At 43.6% G+C, this 26,001-nt stretch overlaps 1 protein-coding gene across 2 annotated transcripts in view; it reads right to left on the reverse strand.

Annotated features, from left to right (window-relative positions):
- The window catches only part of RNF31 (ring finger protein 31), a 1,258,066-nt gene that overhangs the window by 1,157,541 nt on the left and 74,524 nt on the right, over nucleotides 1-26,001 (reverse strand). For both annotated transcript variants that reach the window (XM_044058825.1, XM_044058826.1), the window contains exon 4: nucleotides 14,088-14,243. In XM_044058825.1, the coding sequence (XP_043914760.1) occupies nucleotides 14,088-14,243 (156 nt within the window). The remainder of the gene's footprint in view (nucleotides 1-14,087; nucleotides 14,244-26,001) is intronic.

Here is a 26,001-nt window from a genome sequence, read left to right on the forward strand (position 1 = left end):
CGCCACGTTCCTAAGAACCCTGGATAATATTAGGTTCCAACCTAACACTCTCATACTGGGTGACTTCAACCACCCCTCCATTAACTGGGAAAACTACTCATGTACCAATACACTTGCCCAACATTTCCTTGAATTCATTAATTCCAATGCCCTGGGCCAGCTCGTTCTTGCCCCCACTAGAGGTAGCAACATCCTTGACCTGGTCATTACTAACATGGGCAACTGTTGCTCTACACCAATAGTCAACTCCTCCCTGGTTAGGTTCGACCATAAACTAATCACCTTGGAAATCCACATCCCTCCCACCCCACCCCCCGCAAAGGTAACTACCATGAAAAACTTCTCCAAAACTAACTTTGGGCTCCTAAAAACAGAGGTGGCTAACTTCATGGCACCCGTGCAAATGGAGAATAGTTGCATGACCGCTGAATCATACACTAATACACTGTACGAGCACATACACAAATGCATGGATCTCGCCATACCCAGCAGAACCAAGATGCTCTCCTCCAAAAAAAGGAAGCCGATCTGGTGGTCCCCTGCCATAAACAAACTCTAGAACAGAAGGAGGAAACTGATGTGGAATAAGGTGAAGTCCCAAGACTGGAAAAACACACTTATCAGACTCGACAAAAAGTTGAGATCCCTCATCAAATCCTCTAAAGCCAGCTATGAAAACAGAATTGCAGCTGATAGTAAAGACAACCACAAGGCCTTCTATAGTTATGTAAAGAATCTCCACGGTAATACTCAGATTTGCTCTGAGCTACAGCACAATACTACCTCCTATACCGAGCCAACAGATACTGCCAATATAATGACTGACAGATTCAGTGCCAACTTTACCCCTTTCTCCCTCCCCCATGGACCAGTCACAATACCAGTATATTGCCAGGCACCCAGTATTATTGCTGCACAGGTTAAAACAGCACTGTCCAAGGTCATGAATACAGCTTCTATGGGGCCTGACAATATCCCTGTCTATGCGCTACATGAACCACATAGTGAACTGGCACCTCACTTGTGTGTCCTGTTCAATTACAGCTTCGCCTCAGGCTTTGTCCCTACCAAATGGCACACTGCTACAATCATCCCTCTCCACAAAGGAGGAGCGACTAGAAACCCTGGGAACTATCCCCCCATTAGCCTGACGAGTCTGATATGCAAAGCTATGGAACGCATCATCACTGACCTAATAAACAAGGATATAGGGAATCTCCAAAACTCTGGATCCCACACAATTTGGTTTTGTGAAGGGTAGGTCATGCCTGCTCAACTTGGTCAACTTCTTTGAGTCAGTCACCAGAGCTGTGGACGAAGGTAAGGTGGTTCGTACAGCCTACCTTGATCTGGCCATGGCCTTTGATACCATTCCCCACACAGGAATCATAGAAAAAACCCACTAAGTTAGGCATCAATCCCTATATCACTAGGTGGGTTGCAAACTGGCTCACAGGTAGAACCCACAGTGTGAAAGTAGCTGACTCCAAGTCAGACTGCCGACCACTCACAAGTGGAGTCCCACAGGGTTTGGTCCTGGGTCCTCTCCTGTTTGGTATCTACTTCTCAGAAGTCCAGGCCAACACAAAGGGACTGGCTGACAAAGTTCACAGACAACTGCAAGTTGGGAGCTATTATTAACTCCCCAAGTGATGCGGACATCCTACAGAAAGGTGTCACTGAGACCAATGACTGGTGTCAGAACCATGGCCTTAAGCTCAATGCCAAAAAATGTGTCATCATCCCCTTTTGGAAAAACCCAGTTCCCATCAATTACCACATCGATGGTAGTCCACTGAACACAGAAGTCTGTTGCATACCGCTTTCTCAGAGGCGATCTCTGTCTAACTTACAGAGCCCATGTCCAACCCAGAATTGTTGAACATGCTCCATCTTAGCAAAACCAAATCTACTTGAGCTACACGCTCTAGGGATATAAACCTCAACACAACAATGAATAGAACATGCAGGAGGGATAGATTCCCTTTGCAGAGACTTCCCTTACTATGGAACAGGGTCCCAATCTACATAAGACAGGGCCCCTCACTATCACTCTTCAAGAGGAACCTTGATGAGTGGATGGGTAACAAAGTTCACAACGGAGATCACACCAACAGCACTACTAGATAGGGGCCAAGGGTACTAGCTGCTAGTACAAGGGTCTAGGGAATTACTAAAGGGGCGGTGAATACCGCACAACGTGGCTGGGCTAATATATGCCTTTGGGAAGATAGCCCAGTACCAACCTATGAACCTATAAGAGATCTTGGAACACAGATTGACAGCAACCTGTCTTTTGACCACCATATTGCCACAGTGGTCAGAAAGTCCTTCTATATGGCACATCTCATTACTAAGGGTTTTGCATCCAGGAAGAAAGAGGTCACTGTCTCCCTCTACTCTTCCCTCATTAGGCCAATCATTGAGTACAATGACCCATTTGGCATGTACCTCACTAAACACCTGCAACAACTGGAGAGGCTGCAAAAGTACTTCACAAAGAGGATCCTAGGCCTTAAACATTTGTCCTATATGGACAGACTCAAAAAACTCCAACTATTTACCATCTGCTTGACTTACAAAGCCATGCCTGACTCAGCTCTGTTAGAAATGCTACATTTAAAGAAATCCCAATCCCTCCACACCACATGCTCCAGAAACCTCAACCTCATTACCACAATAAACAGAACATGATGGAGGGACAGGTTCATAACCCAGAGACTGCCCATGCTATAGAACAGACTTTCCATACATGTCAAGCAGAGCACTTCATTGGCCCTAGTCAAGAGAAATTTTGATGAGTGGATGGGAAATAGAAAATTCACCCCAGGGATCACTCCAGTGGCTTTACTCAACAGAGGCACTGGGAACTAAGGTCGGGAGGCACAATGCCAGGATAATCCTACGGGCTAGGCTTGTAAAGGCTCCAGGGCCATTGACCACACACCTATGAACCTAAGTGCAGTAACAAATGCTTTATAACAAAAGGCAGAACTTCTGCAGTATCAGGACTCCTTGGAAATAAGTTCAAAAACCTTGAGAAATGTTCCCAAATACAGAAAAACGTGCTCAAATATAGGAAAACATCTACAGACAGAAAAACGTTGCAAAACTTAGAAATATTTTTTTGCAAATTCAGGAGAACTTTGGGCTCAAGGAGATCTTCACTTTCTGAGTAAAACAAAAGACAAGATGAGGGTTAGTCTGAGACATAATACAAAATAGCTGGCTAGAAAGTTGCCTCCATTCCAAATTCCGGAAGAGCTAAGTTTTACATCAGACAAACCAACAGTCAGCCATAACAGGGATTTTTTTTGTTATTTTTGTCATTGTTTGGCTACAGTTAGAATCTAAACCAAGATAAGCTGTTATACTGCAAAGATATTTAAGAGTACATTTTTTAATGTTTACAGTAAAGGCCAAATAGAAGATAAAAATTATGTTAACCAGAAGATTTTAGGCTTGACTTCTGGCTTCTTGGTCAGTTATGATATGTTTCAGGGTTTTGTCAAACTGATGAGCCTGTAGTTTTTAGAGTCAGTGGTGAGGCCACCCTTGTGAAGTGGCATCATAACTACTGTGTGCTAGACCTCTAGGACAAAGCCAGTAGGTCAGGCTCAGGTTTAATAGTTTAAGGAGTGTCTCTGCCAGTACCTGTTTAGTACTGCTTATTAAACAGCTAAGTTTATTGTTGAGCCCCATAAAGGAAGCATATTTAGTCATGGAAAGTACCTTCTTTAGTGAAGATGGGGAAGTCTGAAATCTTCAGGAATAAGTGGGCTTTGGATAGGTGTGTATGGGATGAAGTTTGCACTGAATTTCTTCGCTAGTATGTTGACAACATATTGGCTCAGAGGAGTTGATGATATTCTGGATATGCTCTGAGCAGTGTTTTTGTGTTATTTCTTAGTTTCCTGACATAGCTAAAAAAAGATTTGTAATTATCCTTAGCTTTTCATGCTAGCTAAGTTCATGAGCTGCTTTGGGTTTCCTATTTTTTTTTTTGACAACTCATTGAAGTTAACTTTATTTGATGGTCATTTGTTTTGCTGAATACTTTTTTTTCTTTTATTCTTTAGTTCATTTACATTTAATATTTATGGACCACAAGGATGGTTTTCTGTTGAACTTCCTATTATATTTAGATCTGGTTTGGACTGCTAGAGTTGCACATTTATCTAGGTGAGTATAGAATGTTTTGTGTAACTACTTGCTGTATCAAAGTCTTGAGTGGCACTCTTGTACATCAATTTAGAGACTTAACTGGAAGATATTTGAACGCTTTAAAATCCCTGAATTTTGTGAAATTAGCATCCCCTAGTTTTGAGATTCTAAAGGTAAAGGTTACTATTTTGTGATCAGACTTAACCAGGGAGGGAGATACCAGGGGAATGGTATATATAGATACTGCATTTACAATAATGTGGTCTAGGATATTTTTACTTCTAGCAGATTCTGTGACGATCTGGTTCAGGGATTGTTTCTTTTCTTTTTTTTTCTTATTAAATCTAATAACCTTTGGGCATATCCTACATTGAGTGTAGGTGGCTTGGTTTATTAAGGTGCAATTAAAATCTCCCAGAGTAATGGAGTTTTTACTGTAAGGAAGTTCAAGTATATTTAGGAGCTTAACATGTTTATCAAGGGGCATAGAGGGGGTCCTATAACAGGCTAAGAGCAGATAACTGATCCTATTTAGCGTGATTTGTATTCATAGCCGGCTTTAGGCACCAGCGAACCCTGCGGTTGCTGGGGGCCCCCTGTTCCCTGGGGGCCCCCAACCACAGCAAGTTATCTTATCCTGATATTTTGTTATGTCTGTCAAACCAACAAAAGCTAGTATAGCATTCTTGTATACTTAATAAACAACATGGATAACTCTTATTTATACCTCCTTTAAAATTCAAAGATATTTCTGGTTGTAGTAACAGTGTTTTGTCAAGTAACAGGCATCAGAATTCTATTAAATATTTTACCACTGACATAATGCCAGTGGTTTAGTTAAATCCTGCTGTTGGACATTTTCTCCACTTGCTATACCCGTGGCTATAGGGGGCCCCCATTAATCATCCTTTACTGTGTGGGGGGCCCCACAAAAGCTGCTGCAGGTTGGGGAAAAATGAGGAAGAAAAAATGTATTAATTTACTAATTATGCTCCTTAACCTGAACCGGGCTGTGATATGACCCTATTAGGATGAAGTTGATAATGAACATGAGCAAGGTAAGCATTAGAGAGATCAGCAGCCCAGAGTGACTTATCTCAGTGCAAACTTGGATTTTAAGAGGAGCTGGTACTTCTGATCATCAGGGATGGTTTTCTCTTTCAGGGAGTTTTATAAATACAAGCATAACACCAAATGCTATAACTCTCAATTCCTTTGCTTAAGAATTCAGTGCAGTCCCAAAAATAATAGAATAAAGGCTCAGAATCAGGACTACATTTTAAATATTACTCTAATGCACTTAAAAAGTTAGTAGAATAACACCTTTTGCATCAACGCATATTTTTGGACCATAAGTATAAAACTCAGATGTCTGGATTGATTGAGTGTTTGTAATCCTGAATGATTTACTAGCAAATCAAACTTTTTGCGAAGGAGAAAACAAATGTATGAACAAAATCAGGGAAGGTCTGTGAAATCAGGGACAGTGACATGTATGCATTACTGCTCAATGAGGTAAATAAGTGACTTACCCCTGCTGGTGTTTGACGACTGCTAAACAGCAGTCACTGATCTGATGTGGTAAGCACCAGTGTTGCACAATATATTGCTATTTGCTGAAATAAGTACAAAACTAGTACTGCTATGACTTATGCTTGTGTGTGTGTGTGTGTGTGTGTGTGTGTGTGTGTGTGTGTGTGTGTGTGTGTAAAATATCACTGATTTTTACCTGTGCACACATCCAATAATGCCAGGACACAGACATTATTCTTCTGGGTATCAGTAAAAAATGTACTTAACAAGTAATTATAATTCAAAAGTAATATATATCACAGAACATTCAGACTCTTACATCTTCTTGGAGTCTGGTGGCCCTCACTCAACAGACTGTACAAATGGATACTGGGGCTCCCTTAATCATCCTTGACTCTGTGGGGACCCCCACAAAACCATTGCTGAGGACAAAAAATGTATCAATTTTCTGAATGAGCTGTTTAACCTGAACAATGCTGAGATATGAACTTTTTAAGATAAAGCTAATAATAGCCTCTGGTTTCAACCACACCCATTCTAAAACCAGCCCTGCTCAAATGTGTGTGTACAGAAAGCTGCTGGGGATCTGGGGATTGTGTGGTTATTACAACTTTAATTTCATCACAGTCAAACCTTAGAGGTGTGCACATGAAGTCATTATAGCTTGTGTTTGGGTTGAGGACAGTGTGGTCATTGTTTATTTACTTTTCTCACAGACATCAGAGGTGTAAAACAAAGGTTACTATAGCTTGTGTAGGGGTGGTGTACTGTCTAAGAGCAACAAATTAAAATATATTACTGAAATCATTCTCACAATCACAGATCAGGCACATGTACATGGGGCTGACTTCGAGGCTTAGGAGTGAGGAAGCATACTTATGTATACATATATCAGCAGTCACTTGAAATATATGGTTAAGGCAATTTAAACCTCTGCTTTCATCCTAGTCTAACACCAGAGGGATGTATATAGGCAGTGACTGTCTTTCGTGGGGGGTTAGGGAAGGAGGCAGTATTCCCAGATAAGACCTATGTATTTCCACAACTGGCTTGTTAGTTTATTGTGAGCTAAAATTTTGTCAGCTTTGAACATTAAGCCTTGGGCACAACTTATGTCTTCCTTGAAAGAAAAAAAATAAGACTGAAATTCTTTTCTTTTTCGTGATTTTTGTTTAGGCCACCATTGGAGCAAAATGCTAGAAAATGCTCTAAAAAGCATCCCAGGGCACGTATATAACCCCTATGGCTTTGGGGCACCAGCTTAATTGAGTTATTTCCTAAATGGTTATTACTGTACTGACTTGGTAAGGAAAGGAGTGCTGAACGAATGCAAAGAAAACTAAAGCTGAACAGCAACAGTGAATTTCTTTCCTTGCTAATAATTTTTATTCAAGCCATTATTGGATGAAAAGGTTGTGTAAAAAGAAAAAAAACTTTAAAATGCATTCCAGAGCATATAGAAAGTTATGGCTTCTTGAAAAAGCTGAGAGTAAGGCAAAATGTGAGAAAAGAAAGAAAAAAGTAATATGCATGGTATGGGGATCCCAAAAGAGGGTGGTGGATTAGAGGAGAGGACTGGAGGGTGTGTGAGGTGGGGGTGGGGCGGGTTGAAACAGTAGGCCTAGCCTTCACTTCATTTAAGTCCAGACCTGTACATATAGTTGTTGTAATGTATCATTGTTGCAACTAAATGCCAGTAACTGTAAGTGTCCCTTTGTTAGACAGGTCAACAAAGTGTGGTATATAGGCCTCTTGTAATGTAACAGCTTGTAGCTAAGGTCTGTCTGTGCATTACTCCTAAAAGTTTGCAGCACAAACTAAAAGGTTTATTAAGAGGTGTGGCATTGATCGGATGATACTTATACTGGAAGTGCCTAGGGGGCCCACAACTTGACATTTGCTGGGGGCCCCCAAAATGCTAACACCAGCCCTGTTTGTATTTCAGTGAGTTATGGTTGTGGGTCACTACGAATCTGCCTAGAGATTACACGGCCCTTAACAAATATGAAGGTTTCACCACAGTTGCCATTGGAGCAAAAGGCATGGTAGGCACAAAAATCCACATATGGAGGTTGTGTAATCTGAACATTTAAGCCAAAGTTTAGTGATTACACATGCATGGATGTGCTCCAAAGGTAGGAGGGCCTCAAGCTCAGGCATTTTGTTATTGAGACTTCTTGTACTGAGCAGGGCCACCTTGATGTGATAAACTGCTTGATATATATATAAATATACATACATATACATGTGTGTGTGTGTGTGTGTGTGTGTGTGTGTGTGTGTGTGTGTGTGTGTGTGTGAGATATATATATATATATATATGCGTGTCTGTGTGTGTGTGTGTGTGTGTGTGTGTGTGATATATATATATATATATATATATATATATATATATATATGCGTGTGTGTGTGTGTGTGTGTGTGTGTGTGTGTGTGTGTGTGCATGTATGTACATTTTTGTTAAGTTGGGAGGTCCTATTAGCTGGACTCTGCCTAAAAAGGCACTACAGGAGCAGCAAAGGCTTTAACCAGTCAGTATGTGGAAGCCTTGGAACGAGAGGTGAAGGCTGTCCTTGGCAAAGCAAGTAGGACTATCAAGCAACACTTCCCAAACTGACAGTTACTGGATCCCCCTGGAATAAAACCAGCTAAAAATACTTATGATGAGAAGAGTGAGAGGCTTAAATCAGTTATTTTTATGTGCCTAAAAGTTGGTATATCACAATATGAAAGCAGTAAACATTAAACCAGAATAGTAGGTATTGGAAAAGCAAGACAGGATGTACAGCTCACAAAATGTTGATTTAATGTGTAGTTATCATACAGAACATTGCCCTTCTCCCTACTTATAAATAGGATCCCTTCGGATCACCCCAGCATCAGAACAATTCTTTAGGGAGATCTACTACTCTTACAGTTTTATTCCACCATTAAACACTAGCTAGAATCCAACCTTCAAGGAGTCTCCCCCTGGCTTCTCTGAAATAATTAGCACTAATAAGAGCAATGAAATGACCTTTGGAACAGAACTAAAGTGTATTAGTTCACACAAAATGGGGCATCAGTGAGCCATATAGATCTTTCCTACAAACCACAATCCACACCAGATACTTTGGTGTTTGGCTTGATCAGTCACTTACCTGTGAACACCATCTTGAGCAAACCAGTGCTCATATCAGTATGCAGTTTTTTCTGATGATGGATGATCTGTAATAATGATCTGACACTTATTCTCTCCAAAGGAGCACTGTATGCAAAGGTACTTTGCTGTCTCGTATTTAATTTGGTGGTCTTGTCATTAATATAGCCTCACAGAAAAAAAAAATTAAATTCTTTTCAAAGAACTCTAATAGAATTTGTAGGTTCATTTTGCTTGCTCCATTGTCGAGTGCATGACTGGACAGTCTTGGCCAAATTATTCCAGTTAAGGAACATGCAGACTTCCATCTGGGTTCCTTACTTTATATATTTTTTCTGTGCATTGTTTGCCCTCATGTTTACTGACCACAAGCTAACTGGCTACCCAAGAAGCTATGTACTGATGTTCTACTTGCCTGTCAGCTGTTTAAACTTATTAATAGTGAAATCCCCCCCCCCCCCCACTAGCTTCCAGACTTTCACAGATGCACTGACATACAGCCTTACAAATCATAACCACTCATTTTCTCTCCTGCAGACTTTTGTGCATAAACCATGCTTTCTCATTTCTTGGTCACAACCTATGGGAATCTCTCTCTTCTTTTCTTAAAGAACATTCCTCTTACTCAAGTTTTCTAATCAGAACTAAAAGCACATTACAAGAATCTAATGTGATTGCTCTCTGTTTGTTTCTGGTCATATAACTTAAGCTCTTCTTCTCTGCTTCCCTATAACTAACTTGATCTGAGCCTACTTCTCACTGTGATTCTTTCAAGATGCCAACACAGACTTCCACTCAGTAAATAATGCATGTATGCATTGTGTTTTGTTAGTCAGTCTGTATATAATGCTGTGTATCTATTGCTTTTATACCCTCAAGCCAACTCTGACATTCCCTTTGTATACAATACATGCATATATTCATTTTTGTCTTTCACTTTATACACGTCACGTATCTGTTGAGTTTACCCTAGGACGAAGACTGAAATAGGTCCAGTGGGATACATCCTCTACCCTGGTTAACAAATTCAGAGTAAAATAAAAGTAAAATAAGCCCCCCAATTGGACTTGAGCCCATTCATACTAGGTATCTTCGGCAGGGGAGCAAGAACTGTCTGGAGGGGCTGTCTTTCAGGTAGCCATGAGAGTGTTTTATACTCCTACCTGGATCCTGGAAATGAAGGTATATGTTATAGGCCATAACATCCCTCCCTTCCTGTGGGTAAGATACAAGTGACTTGAATCACAGCAAAGCCAGAATACTACCCCCTTTGCTCATTCCTGCACTCCAGTGATGAAGGCTACAGTCCTATGTAGCTTGGTGGCCATATGCCAACTCTAGGACTGTCTTTTGTATTACTGCCACTCCTCAGAGGGACTGTGACATTGGAAGGCCCTCGTCTGGCCTTCTTCTCCAAGAATGGACACAATTATCTGTCCTTTGTCAGCTGCAGCAGACATGTTTGCTTCCTTCCTTTTTAAACTCCTAATTGTTGAAACCTTCCTCATTCTCACTGGGAGATTTAATAATGTCATGGTACTTGCTTACAACCAGATATTGAGGGATAAAGTGCTGACTATGACCCAAGCAGTCCAAGTTCAAATTAGTGGATCAGACAATTAATAGTGATGGCTGGGGGAGAATGGATGTGCCCATCCTGGAGGACAGTGGAGTGGAGCTGTGTCCATATACTCACAATATCTTGTAAGAGGGTAGCATTGCAGTGGGCATCTACTTTATGGCTCTCCAGATCACAAACCAGGCTCTCTGATTAACTAAGTTTGCAGAGGACTGTAAACTGGGTGTCATTCTTAACTCTTTCTCAAACACCAAAGCCTTCCAGAATGAGCTTACACTTGTTAATACCTGGGGTACAAATAAAAAGTTCAAATTAAATTTGTGGCCAAAGTGGTTAGAAAAACATTTTATATAGCCCACCTAATCATGAAGGGATTCACATCTAGATTACGGGAGGTCATCGTGCCTCTTTACTCATCCCTCATCAGGCCCATAACTGAGCACAATGCCCCTTTTGGGATGTACCTTACCAGACACCTGCAGCAACTGGAAAGACCCCAAAAGTACCTCACCAAGAGGATCAAAGGGCTCAAACAGATGCCATATGCTGCCCGGTTAAAGAACTCCAGCTCTACTCAGTGGCATACCGCCTGCTCAGAGGCGATCCGTGCCCGACGTATAAAGCCATGTCCAACCCGGAATTAATGGACATGCTGCACCTCAGAAAATCCAAATCCCATCGAGCTACACGCTCGAGAGACTTGAACCTCAGCACTGAAATAAATAGAACATGCTGGAGGGACAGATTCATAACCCAGAGGCTCCCTTCACTCTGGAATAAAATCCCAGTCCAGGTTAGGCAGAGTCCCTCATTGACTCTCTTCAAGAGGAATCTTGATGAGTGGATGGGAGATCGTAGGTTTACCCCGGGTATCACTTCCGTGTCACTGTTAGACAGAGGCACAGTATACTAACCTCGAAAAAGGGCATAGCAAAATTAATTTAAAATGGGTGGCGACAGCCAAACACACTCTGCCTAGTCTTATAAATGCCCTAGGGCAGATAGCCTAGTATGAACCTATGAACCTAAATGCAAAACAGTGAAATACTGACCCTTTCAGTAGCCAACCCTTTCTCCAAGCTTACAAGGCAGACAACACTCCATTTCAAATGAGATGTAGTTAGAGAATGTATAATGTGGGTTGATAATTACCTCACCTTTGATCATTATATGTTACTATAGTAGTCAGGAATCCTTTTACGTAGCACAGCCGATCACAAAAGGAATATTATCCACATCTAAAGAAGTCATTGCTTTCTTATATTCAGCATTGATTAGGCCAATCATCAAATACAATGCACCCTTTGAGATGTACCTCACTAGATATATCCAACAAATATAAAGACACCAGATGTTCCTAACTAAAAGATCACTGGCTTAAAAACCCTATACTACCAGAAAAAGACTGGGAAGCACTGTCCCTTTAATCAGTGTTCTTCAGATTCCTGAGTGGTGGTCTGTGCCCTGTCTTCCATGCCATTAGGGACCTCATCGTCCAGCATCTCTTGCATCTTCCTAATTCGAGCAATCCCACTTATACTAGGACTGTAGATCTAAACCTGCATCAGCAAATAAAACAAGGTTAAGAAAAAGATTTGTTATACAATGCCTTCCCTACATCTGGAACAGGCTTCCATTGCAAATTAAGCAGTGTGATACATTAACAATCCCTCCGCATTACACGCTCCAGAGGCCTCAACCTCATTACCACAATCAACAGAACATGCTGGAGGGACAGGTTCATAACCCAGAGACTGCCCATACTCTGGAGACTTCCCATACATGTCAAGCAGAGCACCTCACTGGCCTTCTTCAAGAGAAATCTTGATGAGTAGATGAGAAATAGAAAGTTTACCCCGGGGATCACTCCAGTGGCTCTACTTGACAGAGGCACTGGGAACTAACGACGGGTGGCACAATGCCAGGGCACTTCTATGGGCTAGGCTTGTAAAGGTCCCAGGGCCATTAGCTTGGTACACACTTACGAACCTATTTTCTTTTATACCAGAACTAGAGGATTAGATAAGGAAATCACAAAATCACCCCTGATTTGAATGGTCTAGCCTTCCTTGAAAATGAGGTAACGTCTAAATTTGGGTACTGGGAATGTGTAAATGGCTACAAGGCTCAGTTGTCTTAGGTTTCCTATCAATTCTTATGGATTTTAGTGTATGTGTAGAGAAACATACCTTTCGTTTCAGCCCCACTGGAATGCTGCAGATAAAGATATTTTAAAGGATACTCCAGTTCTATGTTGCTGACATAGCCATTTGTAAGGACCAGTCCAAACTCTAAGCTACAAATAAAGGTATCTGTAAGGACTGATCCCATCTCTAATGACTGATGCCTCACAATGCTCAGCCACTCTTCCTGAATCTAAATTCCACTTATCATCTTGTCTTCCATCTTACAACCAGAGCCATTTATTATATTCAGACAGACCCACGTTTTATTCTCCAACCTTCACCCCACAGAATCTATATCAACTCATAGCTGATAAACTATAAAGGTGCAAATGATTTAATTTGTTCTTTATTTCTTTAAAATTTCTACTAATCTCTCCTTGTGTATAGTGGCTACTGTGCAGCACCTGGTCTCATATTCACTTCCACATCAAGGAAACTGCACTGATACTCCTGTCTCCTCCAACACTTTATAGCCCCTCTCACTTGCACAGGATAGCCAAATCTGACATAAAAATGGACAAAGCACCTTTCTGAAGAAAACAAAAAATGTAAACCTCATCTGGTAGCACTACACTGGTGACGTTCACATTCTTGATCTCCTTCAGGAGTCATATTTCTATAAACAACTAGGTATCTACTACATCTCCTTTGAAGTTCTTTACCTTTTTCCTTAAAGGGTACCACATAGAAGCAACAACATTATTTTTTCTAGATCACTTCTGCACTCAACATGGTCCCTAGTTCCACTCTTAAATGTTCTCTCTCCTCTGGTCATTTTTTAATGGTCTTCCTGTGCATCTAACTATACATGGTTTTCCTTTTTTCCTTTTCTATACCACTGTGCTATTTTGATGTTTTGCTGCAACCCACTGTTCCTTTTAGACCATTATTATTACTTCTCCTGTAGCCTCAAACATGCAATTTGTCCGGCTCCATGTCAGAGGTGTACGAGACAGATTCTGCAATTCCTATTATTCTGACAAATAAGCCAAATTTCAAACACTCACAGAAAAAAAGATGATGCTGAAAGTCATGTCAAACCTTTTAACCATTCCCCTGTTACTAACTCTGAGACTGCTGTACCTTCAAAGACAATGCAACCTCAGGTTTGACTAGTTATACATTAGCCCACATTCACACAAGTTCCACCTCCACTACTCATAGGACCCAATTACAGTTCTCTGAATTTCAATAGGCACCCCTTAGAGAACACCATCTTCTGTATTGGTGATGACATATCTCACTACAGAAAACCCTGTCATGCTAACAATTCATCCTGATGTTTGCACTGGCTGTTCATTTGCCTGTCTTTGATGCATGTCCTATTCAATAGCCCATTACAAGATTTTTGTCTCTTTAAAGGACACTTTGGTGTCTCCTTATGTTGAAATCCACCTGATTCTTAACATGTCTTAGTATAGTACTTACCAGTTTCATAGCTCACTAAATGCAGGTGTTACCTGGTTCACTCCTTCCAAAAACTTGCCTTAATAATGTGGTCCAGCTCCAAACGCAGTAATGTAACATCTACTGTGACAGATGCCACCTTTCTTTCATCAGGTTCTGGCACACTGTTAGGAAAATTCAGCCCATCTGACTGTTCTTCAGTGTAGCCATACAAATAAAGTACTTCCTTACCACCCTGCAAAGAAAAGAAAAACACAATAAATCAATACACCAACATCTGACAGAATGTACAATATTTGTTTTGTACAACTCTGAAAATAAGAGGTTTTGCAGTAATACACAGAGTATCAACAGATAAGTAAAAGTTTGTTTGACACAGATGAATAAAATAGATGTTCCATGATCCAGAACCTTATGAGCACACTTCAAAAAGTAGTTCTACACTAAGCACATTTTAAATCTACACATACTATAATAAAAAGTGGTGATTGTCAGTTTTAAGTGACAACCTCACTGCTAATAAGTGTCTAGCACGTTCTTCTTTGAAGCCTAAAAGCCCTCTTCCCTAATCCCAGGGTTATACACTCATGCTGGTTCTTGCACTGAACTAGCACACAGCATTGCTGTAATATTCAATTACAGCAAATTACTACAGAGGGCATAAAGAGGGCTAATACAGTAAATGATGCATTATGGTGTGAAGTACTACTAAAAACTCCAGAGAACTGGCACAGTCATGACAGCAGTGCGTGCACCGAGGCAAGAACTACTGCAGAGAACTGATGCTCATGACAACACAGTTATACCAGATACTGTACAGAACTGAGTCAAAGCAGCTGCATGTGTTTATTGCAATACCAGCTCTGCTCGAAAGTTGTTTGACTTGTCTTATATGTAGGTCTATGGAAATAAATAACCATGGAACTGATAAATAATGACTAGGAAGCCGCCAAGCACTGTACTTAGACCAAATCGGCTTTGTCAAGGTCAGGTCATGCCTACTGAATTTGGTGGATTTCTTTGAGAAAGTCACTAAGGCCATGGATAAGAGTAAAAGAGGACATACTGCCTACCTCAACCTAGTCAAGGCATTTGACACAATTCCCCACTCAAGTATTATAAATAAACTCACAAAACTGGGCATAAATCCCTATGTCACCAGATGGATAGCCAAACTGCTCACATACAGGACACGTGGTTAAAGTGGGTGAATCCAGATCCAGCAAGAGGCCAGTTATTAGCATGTGCCATAGGGCTCAATGCTGGGATCACTCCCGTTTGGAATTTACTTCTCTGAAGTTAAGGCTAATGTGAAAGGCATCTGGATATCAAAGTTTGCTGAGAACTGCAAGGTGGGGGCAATCTGTGAATCCCCAAAGATGTAGATAGCTTTCAGAAGGGTCTAGAACAGACAAATAATTGGCCTAAAATTAAATGCAAAAAATGCATCATACCTTTTGGGAAGTGAAATACCTCTACAAAATTACACCATCAATGGCACACCCCTAACAGTTGACATCTAGGTAAACAGATAGATATGTTAACCAAAAACCATAAAATTACCAAAAATACAGACAAAAGGAAGGTGCGGCCACCGGAGGATAAAACCAGATTCCACTTTATTAAACTTTGCGTTGGTTAAGCACTTTCGTCCCAATAATTGTTAGGGACTTCTTCAGAACAATGAATTACACAAAGTTCGCAGATGACTGCAAACTGGGAGCCATAGTCAAGTCCCCAAATGATGTGGAAATCCTACAGAAGGGCATCATTGAGACAGATGCCTGGTGTCAGAGCCATGGCCTCAAGCTCAATGCCAAAAAGTGCAGTGTCATCCCCTTTGGTAAAAACTCTGTACCCATGAACTACCACATAGGCAGCAATCTACTTAACACCAAATGTGTGATAAGAGACATTGGGACTCAGGTGGACAGTAGTCTCTCCTTTGATAGTCACATCGCCACAGTAGTCAGGAAGTCCTTCTACATGGCACAACTCATCATAAAAGGGTTCTCATCCAAGAAAAAAAAAGAGGTCATTGCTCCCCTCTACTCGACACTCATTACATCCACTATAGAGTACAACATCCCTTTTGGAATGTACCTCACAAGACATCTGCAGCAGTTGGAAAGGCCACAGAAGTACCTCACAAAGAGGATTACTGGCCTCAAATAAATGCCCTACACTGACCACCTCAAAAAACTCCAGCTTTACTCCGTAGCATATCGCCTATTCCGAGGTGATCTCTGCCTAACATATAAAGCTATGTCAAACCCAGAGCCGTTGGACATGCTACACATAAAGAAATCCCAATCCCTCCGAGCTACACACTCTAGGGAACTAAACCTTGTCACCACAATAAACAGGACATGCTGGAGGGATAGATTCCTGTCCCAGAGACTTCCCATACTCTGGAACAGGCTATCCATCTAAGTCAAGTAAAGTTCTTCATTAGCACTCTTCAAGAAAAATCTTGATGAGTGGATGGGAAATAGGAAATACACCCCGGGGATCACTTATGTGTCTTTGCTCCACAGTGGCACAGGAAAATAACTTTCTTGGGTGGTGTAAGCCAGGGAACATTGTTGGCAAGGCTTACGTAGGCCCTTGGGCCGATAGCCTAGTACCTACCTATGAACACCTCAACTTCCCTTAAATCCAAAGTGGAATCTGGTTTTACCATCCAGTGGCTGCACCTTCCTTTTATTTGTAAACAGATAGATACTGGCCTGAACTTTGACTTCCACATGTACACACTGGTGAGAAAGTCCTTCATATGTTGCACAACTTATAAGAAAAGTATGGCATCCAGATCCAAGTAAATTACAGTTGCGCTGTGCTCAGCCCTCATTATACCAATAATCGAGTATAATGCACCATTTGGCATGAAGTTGAGTAGGCACTTACAGCAGCTGAAGCAGATTCAGAGATTCCTCACAAAGAAACTACAGGGTGTAAACAACACAACCTATGTGGATAAACTCAAAGCCCTATCTTGTTACTGTCTCTCACTAGCTATTAAGGGGTGACCTGTGCCTGACATACAAGGCACTCACAAATCCAGTCCTGATAGAAACAGTACACATCACTTAGTGAACAACTCAAACAAAACATGTTGCAGAGACCCTTTTTTGGAATAGGCTTCCTACTCGCATTAAGCAGAAACCTTTCCAGGTTCTCTTCAAACACAGTATGGATCAATGGATGGGAAATTGCAAATTCACACCTGGGGTAGCGCCTGTGTCCCTTATGGACAAGGGAAATATGTATAATACTCAATGAACAGGCACAAACCCATGCCATCCTACTGCTCCTAGGGGCCATACATTGGATAAAACCGGGTTATATTGGCTGGGCTTGTAAGAGCTCTTAAGCTGTTATCCTAGTAATTTCCTATGAACCTATAAGAACTGACACAAGCACAACATCAGTATTTGTATACTACAGTACCATCTACTGTACAGAATTGACACACTCAGGGCAGCAGTGTGGATTACTGTGACACCAACTCCTGCAAAAGACTCAAACCATGTCATCAGTGTTTGTTGAAGTGCGCATACTGCAATTTAAATAAAAACGGCAAAAATATAAAATAGTAAAATTAAAGAATCTGTAAAGATAAATGCTCAATAACTTTATTCAGTGGCAGCCAGTAACTTGATATTCTTACCAGACAATCCCTTCAAAGGTTACACAATATGACAAAACTTTTAGTTATGTACTTACCATAATTTTAGATGTTTGGGATCCATCTCGCCTACATTCAGTACTGTACTGATGGGCTCGGAGCCGATCCCTCGGCTCCGACTCGGCACGCTATGCTATAGAGCGAAGCCTCTTATTGGCTGAGCTATTTCTTATCCCAGGATGCACCACCACTAATCCCCCAGATCTTGTTTGTCCGCATTCATGCACACATACACAACTTGTTTATATAACATTGCCAGATGTTTCAAGATGAAACAACAGGATTCGGACCTTCTGATATCCTCTGATCTCCAAGGAAGGGGGAAGGAGGGTGGGTTATTAGGAATGTAGGCGAGATGGATCCCAAACATCTAAAGTTATGGTAAGTACATAACTAAAAGATGTTATGTGATCCTATCTCACCTACATTCAGTACTGATGGGACAGCGTCCCTAGCACCTAAATCCTGGGTGGCTCACTGGAAAACACTCCTGAGCACTGTGGAACCAAATGAAGCTCGTCCTCTAGATGCCACATTCAATTTGTAGTGGGAAATGAAAGTGTGCGGGGAGGACCACGTAGCCGCAGCACAAATGTCACTAATGGCAAGCTTAGAATGGAATGTTATTGAAGTAGCCATAGCCCTTGTAGAATGAGCTTTGACAGAGGTCGTAAGCTCTTTATTAGAAAAGGAATAAGCTTGAGTAATACAGTCCCTGATCCATTTGGCAATAGTGACCTTTGTGACGGCTTTGCCCAATTTATTGTCCGAAAAGGATACAAACAATTGATCTGTTTTCCTTGTTTGTTTGGTCCTATCTAAATAAAAACGCAATTGCCTGTGGACATCTAATGTGTGGAATATGTATTCCGCTTTGTTAGAATACTTCGGAAAGAAGACTGGAAGTTCTAATGACTGTTGTAGGCAGAAACTGGAACAAACTTTAGGGACAAAGGATGGATTTGGCCTGAGAGATACTCTATCTTTGTGAAAACCAAGTACGGAGGTTTTACAGACAAAGCTTGAAGTTCTGAAACCCTTCTGGCAGAAGTAATCGCCACCAGAAAGGCAGTTTTCCAAGATAGAAATTTTAAATCACATGTTGCTGCCGGTTCAAGGGGAGGAAGTTAAGGCACGTAACACCACATCGAGATCCCATGGAGGAGCAGGATGAGAAATCGGAGGTCTTAAAAGCGCAGCACCTTTCAAGAAGGTCTTACACAATCTGTTGCTCATTAAAGGTGGGTTTATAGATTCGTGAAAATTGGAAATAGCTGCCAATTGAACCTTGATGGTAGAGACTGAAGAGCCTTGATTGAAAAGGAAGTTAGAAATTTCAGTACTTCTGATATGGAATAGTGATGGGATCCAGACCCGGAGTTGAGCCCAAATAGCAAATCTCTTCCATTTGCTAGAATACAATTTCTTTGTAGCAGACTTGTGGGCCGAGGATAAAATGTGTACAACTTCCGGATCCAAGGTATGATTCCTGACTATAGTCGGAAGAGGAGGAGCCAAGCCGTCAATTTTAAGGTGTGTAGGGACTGGTGGAATAGTCCCGACTGATGAACCAATAGGTCTGGGATCTGATCCAGGAACCATGGACCTTCCAGTGCATATTTCCGAAGATAGGGGAACCATACCTGACGAGGCCAGTAAAGAGCAACTAAGATCATTTTGCTCCCCAAGAGAGACGCCTTTTGGATCACCCTGGGAAGGAGAGGAACTGGAGGAAAAGCATATAGCAAGCCGGTGGGCCACGGATGGGCTAGTGCGTCCATAGGGCTCTCCCCCGGAGCCGGGGTGAAGGAGAAGAACTTTTTGCACTTCGCATTCAGCGGAGTCATGAAGAGGTCGCAACAAGGAACTCCCCATTTGCTGAAAATCTGATTTGCAACCGTAATGTTCAGAGACCACTCGTGTGGAGAGAGGATCGTTCTGCTCAGTCTGTCGGCTATCACATTGGACTTGCCCGGGATATGAGTCGCCACTAGAAAACGTTTGGTCGACACTGCCCATTCCCAAACTCTCATGGCCTCTCTGCAAAGGGGGTAGGATCTGGTCCCTCCCTGCTTGTTCAGGTACCAGACAACTGACATGTTGTCGGAGTGAACGGTAATTACGCCCTGAGGGAGGTAATCGTGAAGGGCTTGTAGAGACAGAAGCACCGCCCTCATTTCTAAGATGTTGATATGAAGTAAGGTCTCCTCCGAATGCCATTTGCCTTGGACTGACCTGCCCAGGGAATGCCCCCCCACCCCATCTGGGAGGCGTCCGTAGTCAAAGTGGCCACAGGAGGAGGTGGAACAAAGGGTCGTCCCTGATCCAGATTGGAGGGCACCAGCCACCAGCGAAGGTCCCGTTTGCAGGTTTCCGTGATCCATATGAGGTGACTGAGGGGGAGATCCTGAAAGGACCACTGAGTTGAAAGAAGCCACTGGAGAATTCTCATGTGCAACCTTGCTAGGGGAACTAGAAGAACCGTGGCGGACATAGAACCCAATAGCTGCAGGACCATTCTGGCTGGGGCTTTGGATCTGTGAAGTAAGGCTTGAACTTGAGCTTGTAAGGTTTGTATCCTTTCTGTAGGTAGATAGACCCGCATTCGGTTTGAGTCTATCTCCACTCCGATGAATCTTATGCGTTGAGATGGCAGCAACACAGACTTTGGCCAATTGAAGGTGATTCCAAGGGAAGTGCCCAGTGATATTGTGGCTTGTAGGCTCCACAATAGTAGATGCTTGGAGGTGGCAGTTAGGAGCCAGTCGTCTAGATACGGAAACACCTGGAATCCTAGACTTCTCAGGTGAGCAGTCACGACCGCCAAACATTTGGTGAACACCCTGGGGGCTGTGGTGAGACCAAAGGGCAGCGCGCGGAACTGAAAATGACTGTCTCCTAGGCTGAAGCGCAGATGTCTCCTGGACGCTTGTTGTATCATGATGTGGTAATAAGCATCCTTGAGATCTATGGAGCACATCCAAACACCCTTCTCCAGCAGTGGGAGAATGGATTGTAGGGTGACCATTCGGAACTTGGACTTTTTTACTGAATGGTTTAGAATGCTGAGATCCAAAATGGGCCTCAAGTCCCCGGTCTTTTTTGGCACCAAAAAGAATCTTGAGTAAGTCCCTAATCCGATCTGGTCTGCGGGGACGGGTTGGATGACTCCTTTTTGCAGCAGCTTTGAAACTTCTGAGGCTGCAGTTTCCCGTTGACTGGGTGGCGGGTCCGGGATTTTTTTGGACTGAGGGGGAGAGTGTGAAAAGGGGATGGCATAACCTCCAGCGATAATTCGAAGCACCCATCGGTCCTGAGTGATACCTTCCCAGGCCTTTAGGTGCCTCGAAAAATGACCCCCGACTGGCTCCGGAGCTGCACAGTCGGGCAATCCCTCAGGGACTGTGAAAGGCTGAAGAGCCACGAAAGGACTCGCGGTCTCCAGTGTTGCGGGGGCCTCTGCCGCCTCTGGGACGGCGTCTTCCAGAAGAATTTCCCCCTCTCCTGCCTCTAGAAGGGGGATCGTCCTGCTGTGAGGGGTAAGACTTCTGAGATCTACGGAACCACATTTTCCCTCCTCTTTAGCCTTGGGGTAAGGCCGAAAGGGAGTGGAAAATCGTGCCCCTACGGCAGTCAAAGTCTTACCTTCTTGCTCGCAGCGGGTCAGTGTGTCCTTTACCTTGGGTCCAAACAAAGAGGACCCATCAAAGGGGGCGTCGGCAAAGGAAGACTTAAAGGCCTCCGCAAAATGACGCAGGCGGAGCCAGGCTTGCCTCCGTAGAGCAATGCCTGTACCTGCCGCTCTACTCGCCCCTTCGGCCGCATAAGAAATGAGCCTCATAGACAAGTTTGATATGGACGACAGTGTAGCCAGCTGAGAGCCTACCGTCTGGGCCAGCTGCTCAGGCAGGTTACCCAAGAGGGTATCTGAAAGTTCTTTAATCAGATCCCTCTGAAATCTGGTAAAGTGCGTGAGATAGTTCAGGGACCTTAAAGTAAAGGCCGCTGAACTTAGGGTGCGCTTACCATACCGATCCATGCTCCTAGACTCCTTATTAGGAGGATGGATGGACGTCGAAGCCTCTGCTACATCTTGCTGGGTAGCAGATGCCACCACCAAGGCATCTACAGCCACACCTTTCGTCAAAAACTCCTTTTCCGGGGGTGCTGACAGGAACTTATTTGGACGAGCAGGCACCGGTTCCACAGAGTCTGGGTGTTCCCACGCCCTTCGACAGATCAAATCTAGGAGCTCGTCGAAGGGCGGAGACACCCAGGAGGCAGAGGGCTGAGCCCCGAAGGCCTTAAGGAACACCGACTCATCAGCAGAAGGGGGTTTGGATTGCCAGCCGCCTCGTTGTTTAAGGGCTTCCAGGATATCTGCAAAGGAGACATCATCTGAGGACGACTTAGGAGACCCCTCTGCATCATCAAGATCAGTGTCTGATGAGAGACTCATCGGGGGAGTCAACGTGCTTCCTCTTGCACAATCTTTTCCTGGGGGGTTCCTCCGAAGAAGCTTCAGAGGGACCTCCAGGAGGAGGGGGGACCCCCAGTGGGGGTAACCTCAGGCCTCGGGACTCTGCTGTTTAAGGACAGGGGGACTGCCAAAGACCCAGTCTCAGTATGCAGGGAAGGAGCTGGGGAGACCGTGGATAGCCAAAGAAGATTTGGCTAACGCACTCCTCATGGCCCTGAAGGCGGGACTACCAGAATCCTGGGAAGGTCCCACCTCCGTGGCCACAACGGTAGACGGCACCCCCGCAGCCGACGCACCGAGAGGAAGGCTTGGGACAGAAAACATCAGTCCCGAAGCGTCCCCCCCGGGGCCGACAGAGGAAGTCCGTGTACCGAACTCTGACTCGAGAGCCGGAGTTGGAGTAAGGGTCTGGCCCGACCCAAAAACCTCCATCGGCTCCACCAGCACTGGCTCCAACAGTGCCGAGGCTGTTGGAGGAGGAACCATAATAACAGGGTGGACCATCGGCTCCGAAGCCGAATGGGCTGGAGCCGAAACTAATTTTTGAAACACCGGAGACTGGAAAAGTCTTAGGAGCACCCTGTCGATGTCCGAATCAGACATCTTGGAGGATCTAGATGACACCGATCGGGTCCGAACCGACTTCTCCATCGGTTCCATAGGACTAGGGGACCGGCTCCGAATGGATTCGATTACTATCGGTTCCGAGGGAGATCCCAAAACAATTTCCCTCGGTGCCGATGAAGACTTCGGCGCCAAAGGGGAAGAGTCTGAGCCGGCAACCCTCATCGGCTCCAAAATCAGTGGAGCCGATGAAGGTGACCCGCCTCTCGATGCCCCAGTCCTCGGCTCCAAAACCAGAGGGGTCGAGACTGGAGGCATCGAGGCAGACCGTTCCGCCCTCGGCTCCGAAGTCCGTGGAGCCGATGGAGAAGCCTGCCTCGGTTTTTTTGTTGCAGTAGGTTCCGACAGACTGGTTGGAGCCGACGCTTTTTTCTTTTTGGTAGGAGAGGAAGAGGAAGATAAGGCCTCCTCAAAGGAGGGTTTAATCAGCCCTTTTAATATTAATTTATTCTTCCTCTCTTGGAGGACTCTGGAAGAAAAGGCGTGACACACGCTACAGGACTCCTGTAGGTGCTTGGCGCCTAAACAATATACGCACGAGGAGTGGTCGTCGGTTATCGACATTTTGTAACCACACTTCACGCACTTTTTAAACCCAGAGGGTCTATGTTCCTTAGACATGCTGACTAACAGTTCACTAAGAAACTAGTCAAAGAAGCTGGTCAGTAAAGATTTTACCACAGAGATAAACTGAAAACCAATTCTTTTTTTTTTTACACAAGACAGTACACTACACAAGATACAATGTCAAGACCAAAAATCACTGAAAGGGAGGGTCAAGACCCTCTAACTTAAGCAGGTACTTGACCTCTTAAAAAAACCAAAGACGCTAGATAAGAATAGGGGAAGGCCCCTCTAACTTAAACGGGAAACCTTCCCTTAACTCAAAACACAATTTTCTCAACAAAAACTTATCAAAACCACTCGTACAACAACAATAGCTGTTAAAACAGCTTTTGGGGTAAATTTAGCAAAATTCCTGACAGGAAACGTTGAAGAAAACAGTACTTAGCTCAGTACTTAGCTCAGCCAAGTTTGAGACCACGTCCTAGCTTGTAAGCGGCAAACGAGATCTGGGAGATTAGTGGTGGTGCATCCTGGGATAAGAAATAGCTCAGCCAATAAGAGGCTTCGCTCTATAGCATAGCGTGCCGAGTCGGAGCCGAGGGATCGGCTCCGAGCCCATCAGTACAGTACTGAATGTAGGTGAGATAGGATCACATAACATCTATAATTAGATGTGATGCCATCATTACCAATTAATTCCCTGCAACCAGTCACACTGTGTGAAAAAATACTCTCCACTTAAAGTGAAAAAATCAAAACCGTTTATATTGTTATAACAGCAACTTATGCTTAGAAGGGCAATATAACAAATACATGAAAATATTTCGATTTTGAGTCACTTTTGTTGCCAGCCGTAATGGATTCATTAGCAACACATTCCATTCCCAGCTGGAGCACAGATAGTATCCTCATAGGAAGTTACTAGGCTATTGGCCTTGAGGCCCTTATAAGCCTAGCCAAAAGTTTAGCCCATGTTTAGACAAGTCAGCACCCAAAGCCCCTGTCCAGCAGGGACACAGGTGGAATTCCAGGGGTGTATTTTCTGTTTCCCATCCAGCTATCCAGGTTATGCTTGAAAAGGAATAATGAGATACTCTGCTTGACATGGAGAGGGAGTCTGATTCCACAGATGGGGGAGTCTCTGGGACACAAATCTGTCTCAATGAGTCCTACTGGTGCCACAAAACAGGTTGAGGTCCCGCGTGTGGATTACTCGAGTGGAGCTTGACTTGTGGATATCCAGCAGCCCCATCAAGGCGGGGTCTGAGATTGCTTTGTATGCCAGACAGAGGTCACCTCTGAGGAGTCTGTATGAAACTGAGTGGAGGGACAAGGCTTTTAGCCTGTGTAGGGTAGATGTTTCAGGCCCAGGATTCTTCTGGTGAGGAACCTCTGTGATCTCTCCAGCTGCTGCATGTGCTTTGTGAGGTACATGCCGAAGGGGGCGTTATACTCAATAATTGGCCTTATAAGGGAGGAATACAGGGATGTTATGACCTCCTTGTCCCTGGATGAGATACCATTACTTATGAGGTGGGCCATGTAAGAAAGCTTTCGGTACAAGGGAAGCAACATGGTGGTCAAAAGTCAGGTTGCTATCAACCTGGGTGCCCAAAACCCTCACAACTGATTGCGTGCTTAGGATGTTGTTATTAATGTGATAATATGTGGGGATGTCATTCTCCCCAAAAAGATGATGATGCATTTTATGGCATTCAGCTTGAGGCTATGTTTCTGGCTCCAGTTGCTTGTTTGGATCAGACCTTCTTGGAGGACGTCCACATCACTTGGGGTATTGATGACTGCAACCAGCTTGCAGTTGCCTGCAAACTTGGTAGGCCATAGCCCACTGGTTTTAGCCTGCACCTCAGAGGATATCCAAAATAACAGAGGCCCCGAGACTGATCCCTGGGGTATGCTGCTCATTACTGATCTACTGCTTGAGGTGGCTTCCCCTATTTTGATTAAGTGGATTCTATCAGTGAGCCAGTTTGCTACCCATCTGATAACATATGGATTGATGCCCAGTTGAGAGAGTTTATCTATTATGCCTGAGTGGGGAACAGTGTCAATTATCTATTATGCCGGAGTGGGGAACAGTGTCAAAGGCTTTGATCAGGTCAAGGTAGGCAGTGTGCACCATCTTCTCCTTGTCCATGGTTTTGGTGACTGTCTCAAAGAAGTCGATCAGGTTTAACAAACATGACCTCCCCTTGACAAAGCCAAACTGTGTGGGGTCAAGTGTTCGGAGGTTGCCAATGTCCTTGTTAATGATGTCCATGATTATCTATTCCATAGCCTTGCAGACCAGGCTAGTTAGGCTGATGGGGATTTAATTTGCCAGACTGGTGGATGCTCCACCTTTGTGTAAAGGAGTGACAGTGGTGGCTGTCCTCCACTTGGCTGGGACAAAGCTGGTACTCAAACTTTGATTGAATAGGGTGCGTAATGGTACTGCAAGTTCATGCCTGAGTTCATGTAGGATGCAGCCTGGGATATCAGGTCCCACAGAGGCTGTATTTTTGCCTTTGAGAGGGCAGTGATGACCTGTTCCCTAGAGATAAGGGGAGAGGGGCAGGTACTGGGGATGCCCTGATTTATTGATGGGGAACAGAGGGGTGAAGTTTTTTTTAA

This window comes from Protopterus annectens, chromosome 16.part0 (genome assembly GCF_019279795.1).
Source record: "Protopterus annectens isolate FY-2018-M chromosome 16.part0, PAN1.0, whole genome shotgun sequence".
NCBI classification, from domain to species: domain Eukaryota; kingdom Metazoa; phylum Chordata; order Ceratodontiformes; family Protopteridae; genus Protopterus; species Protopterus annectens.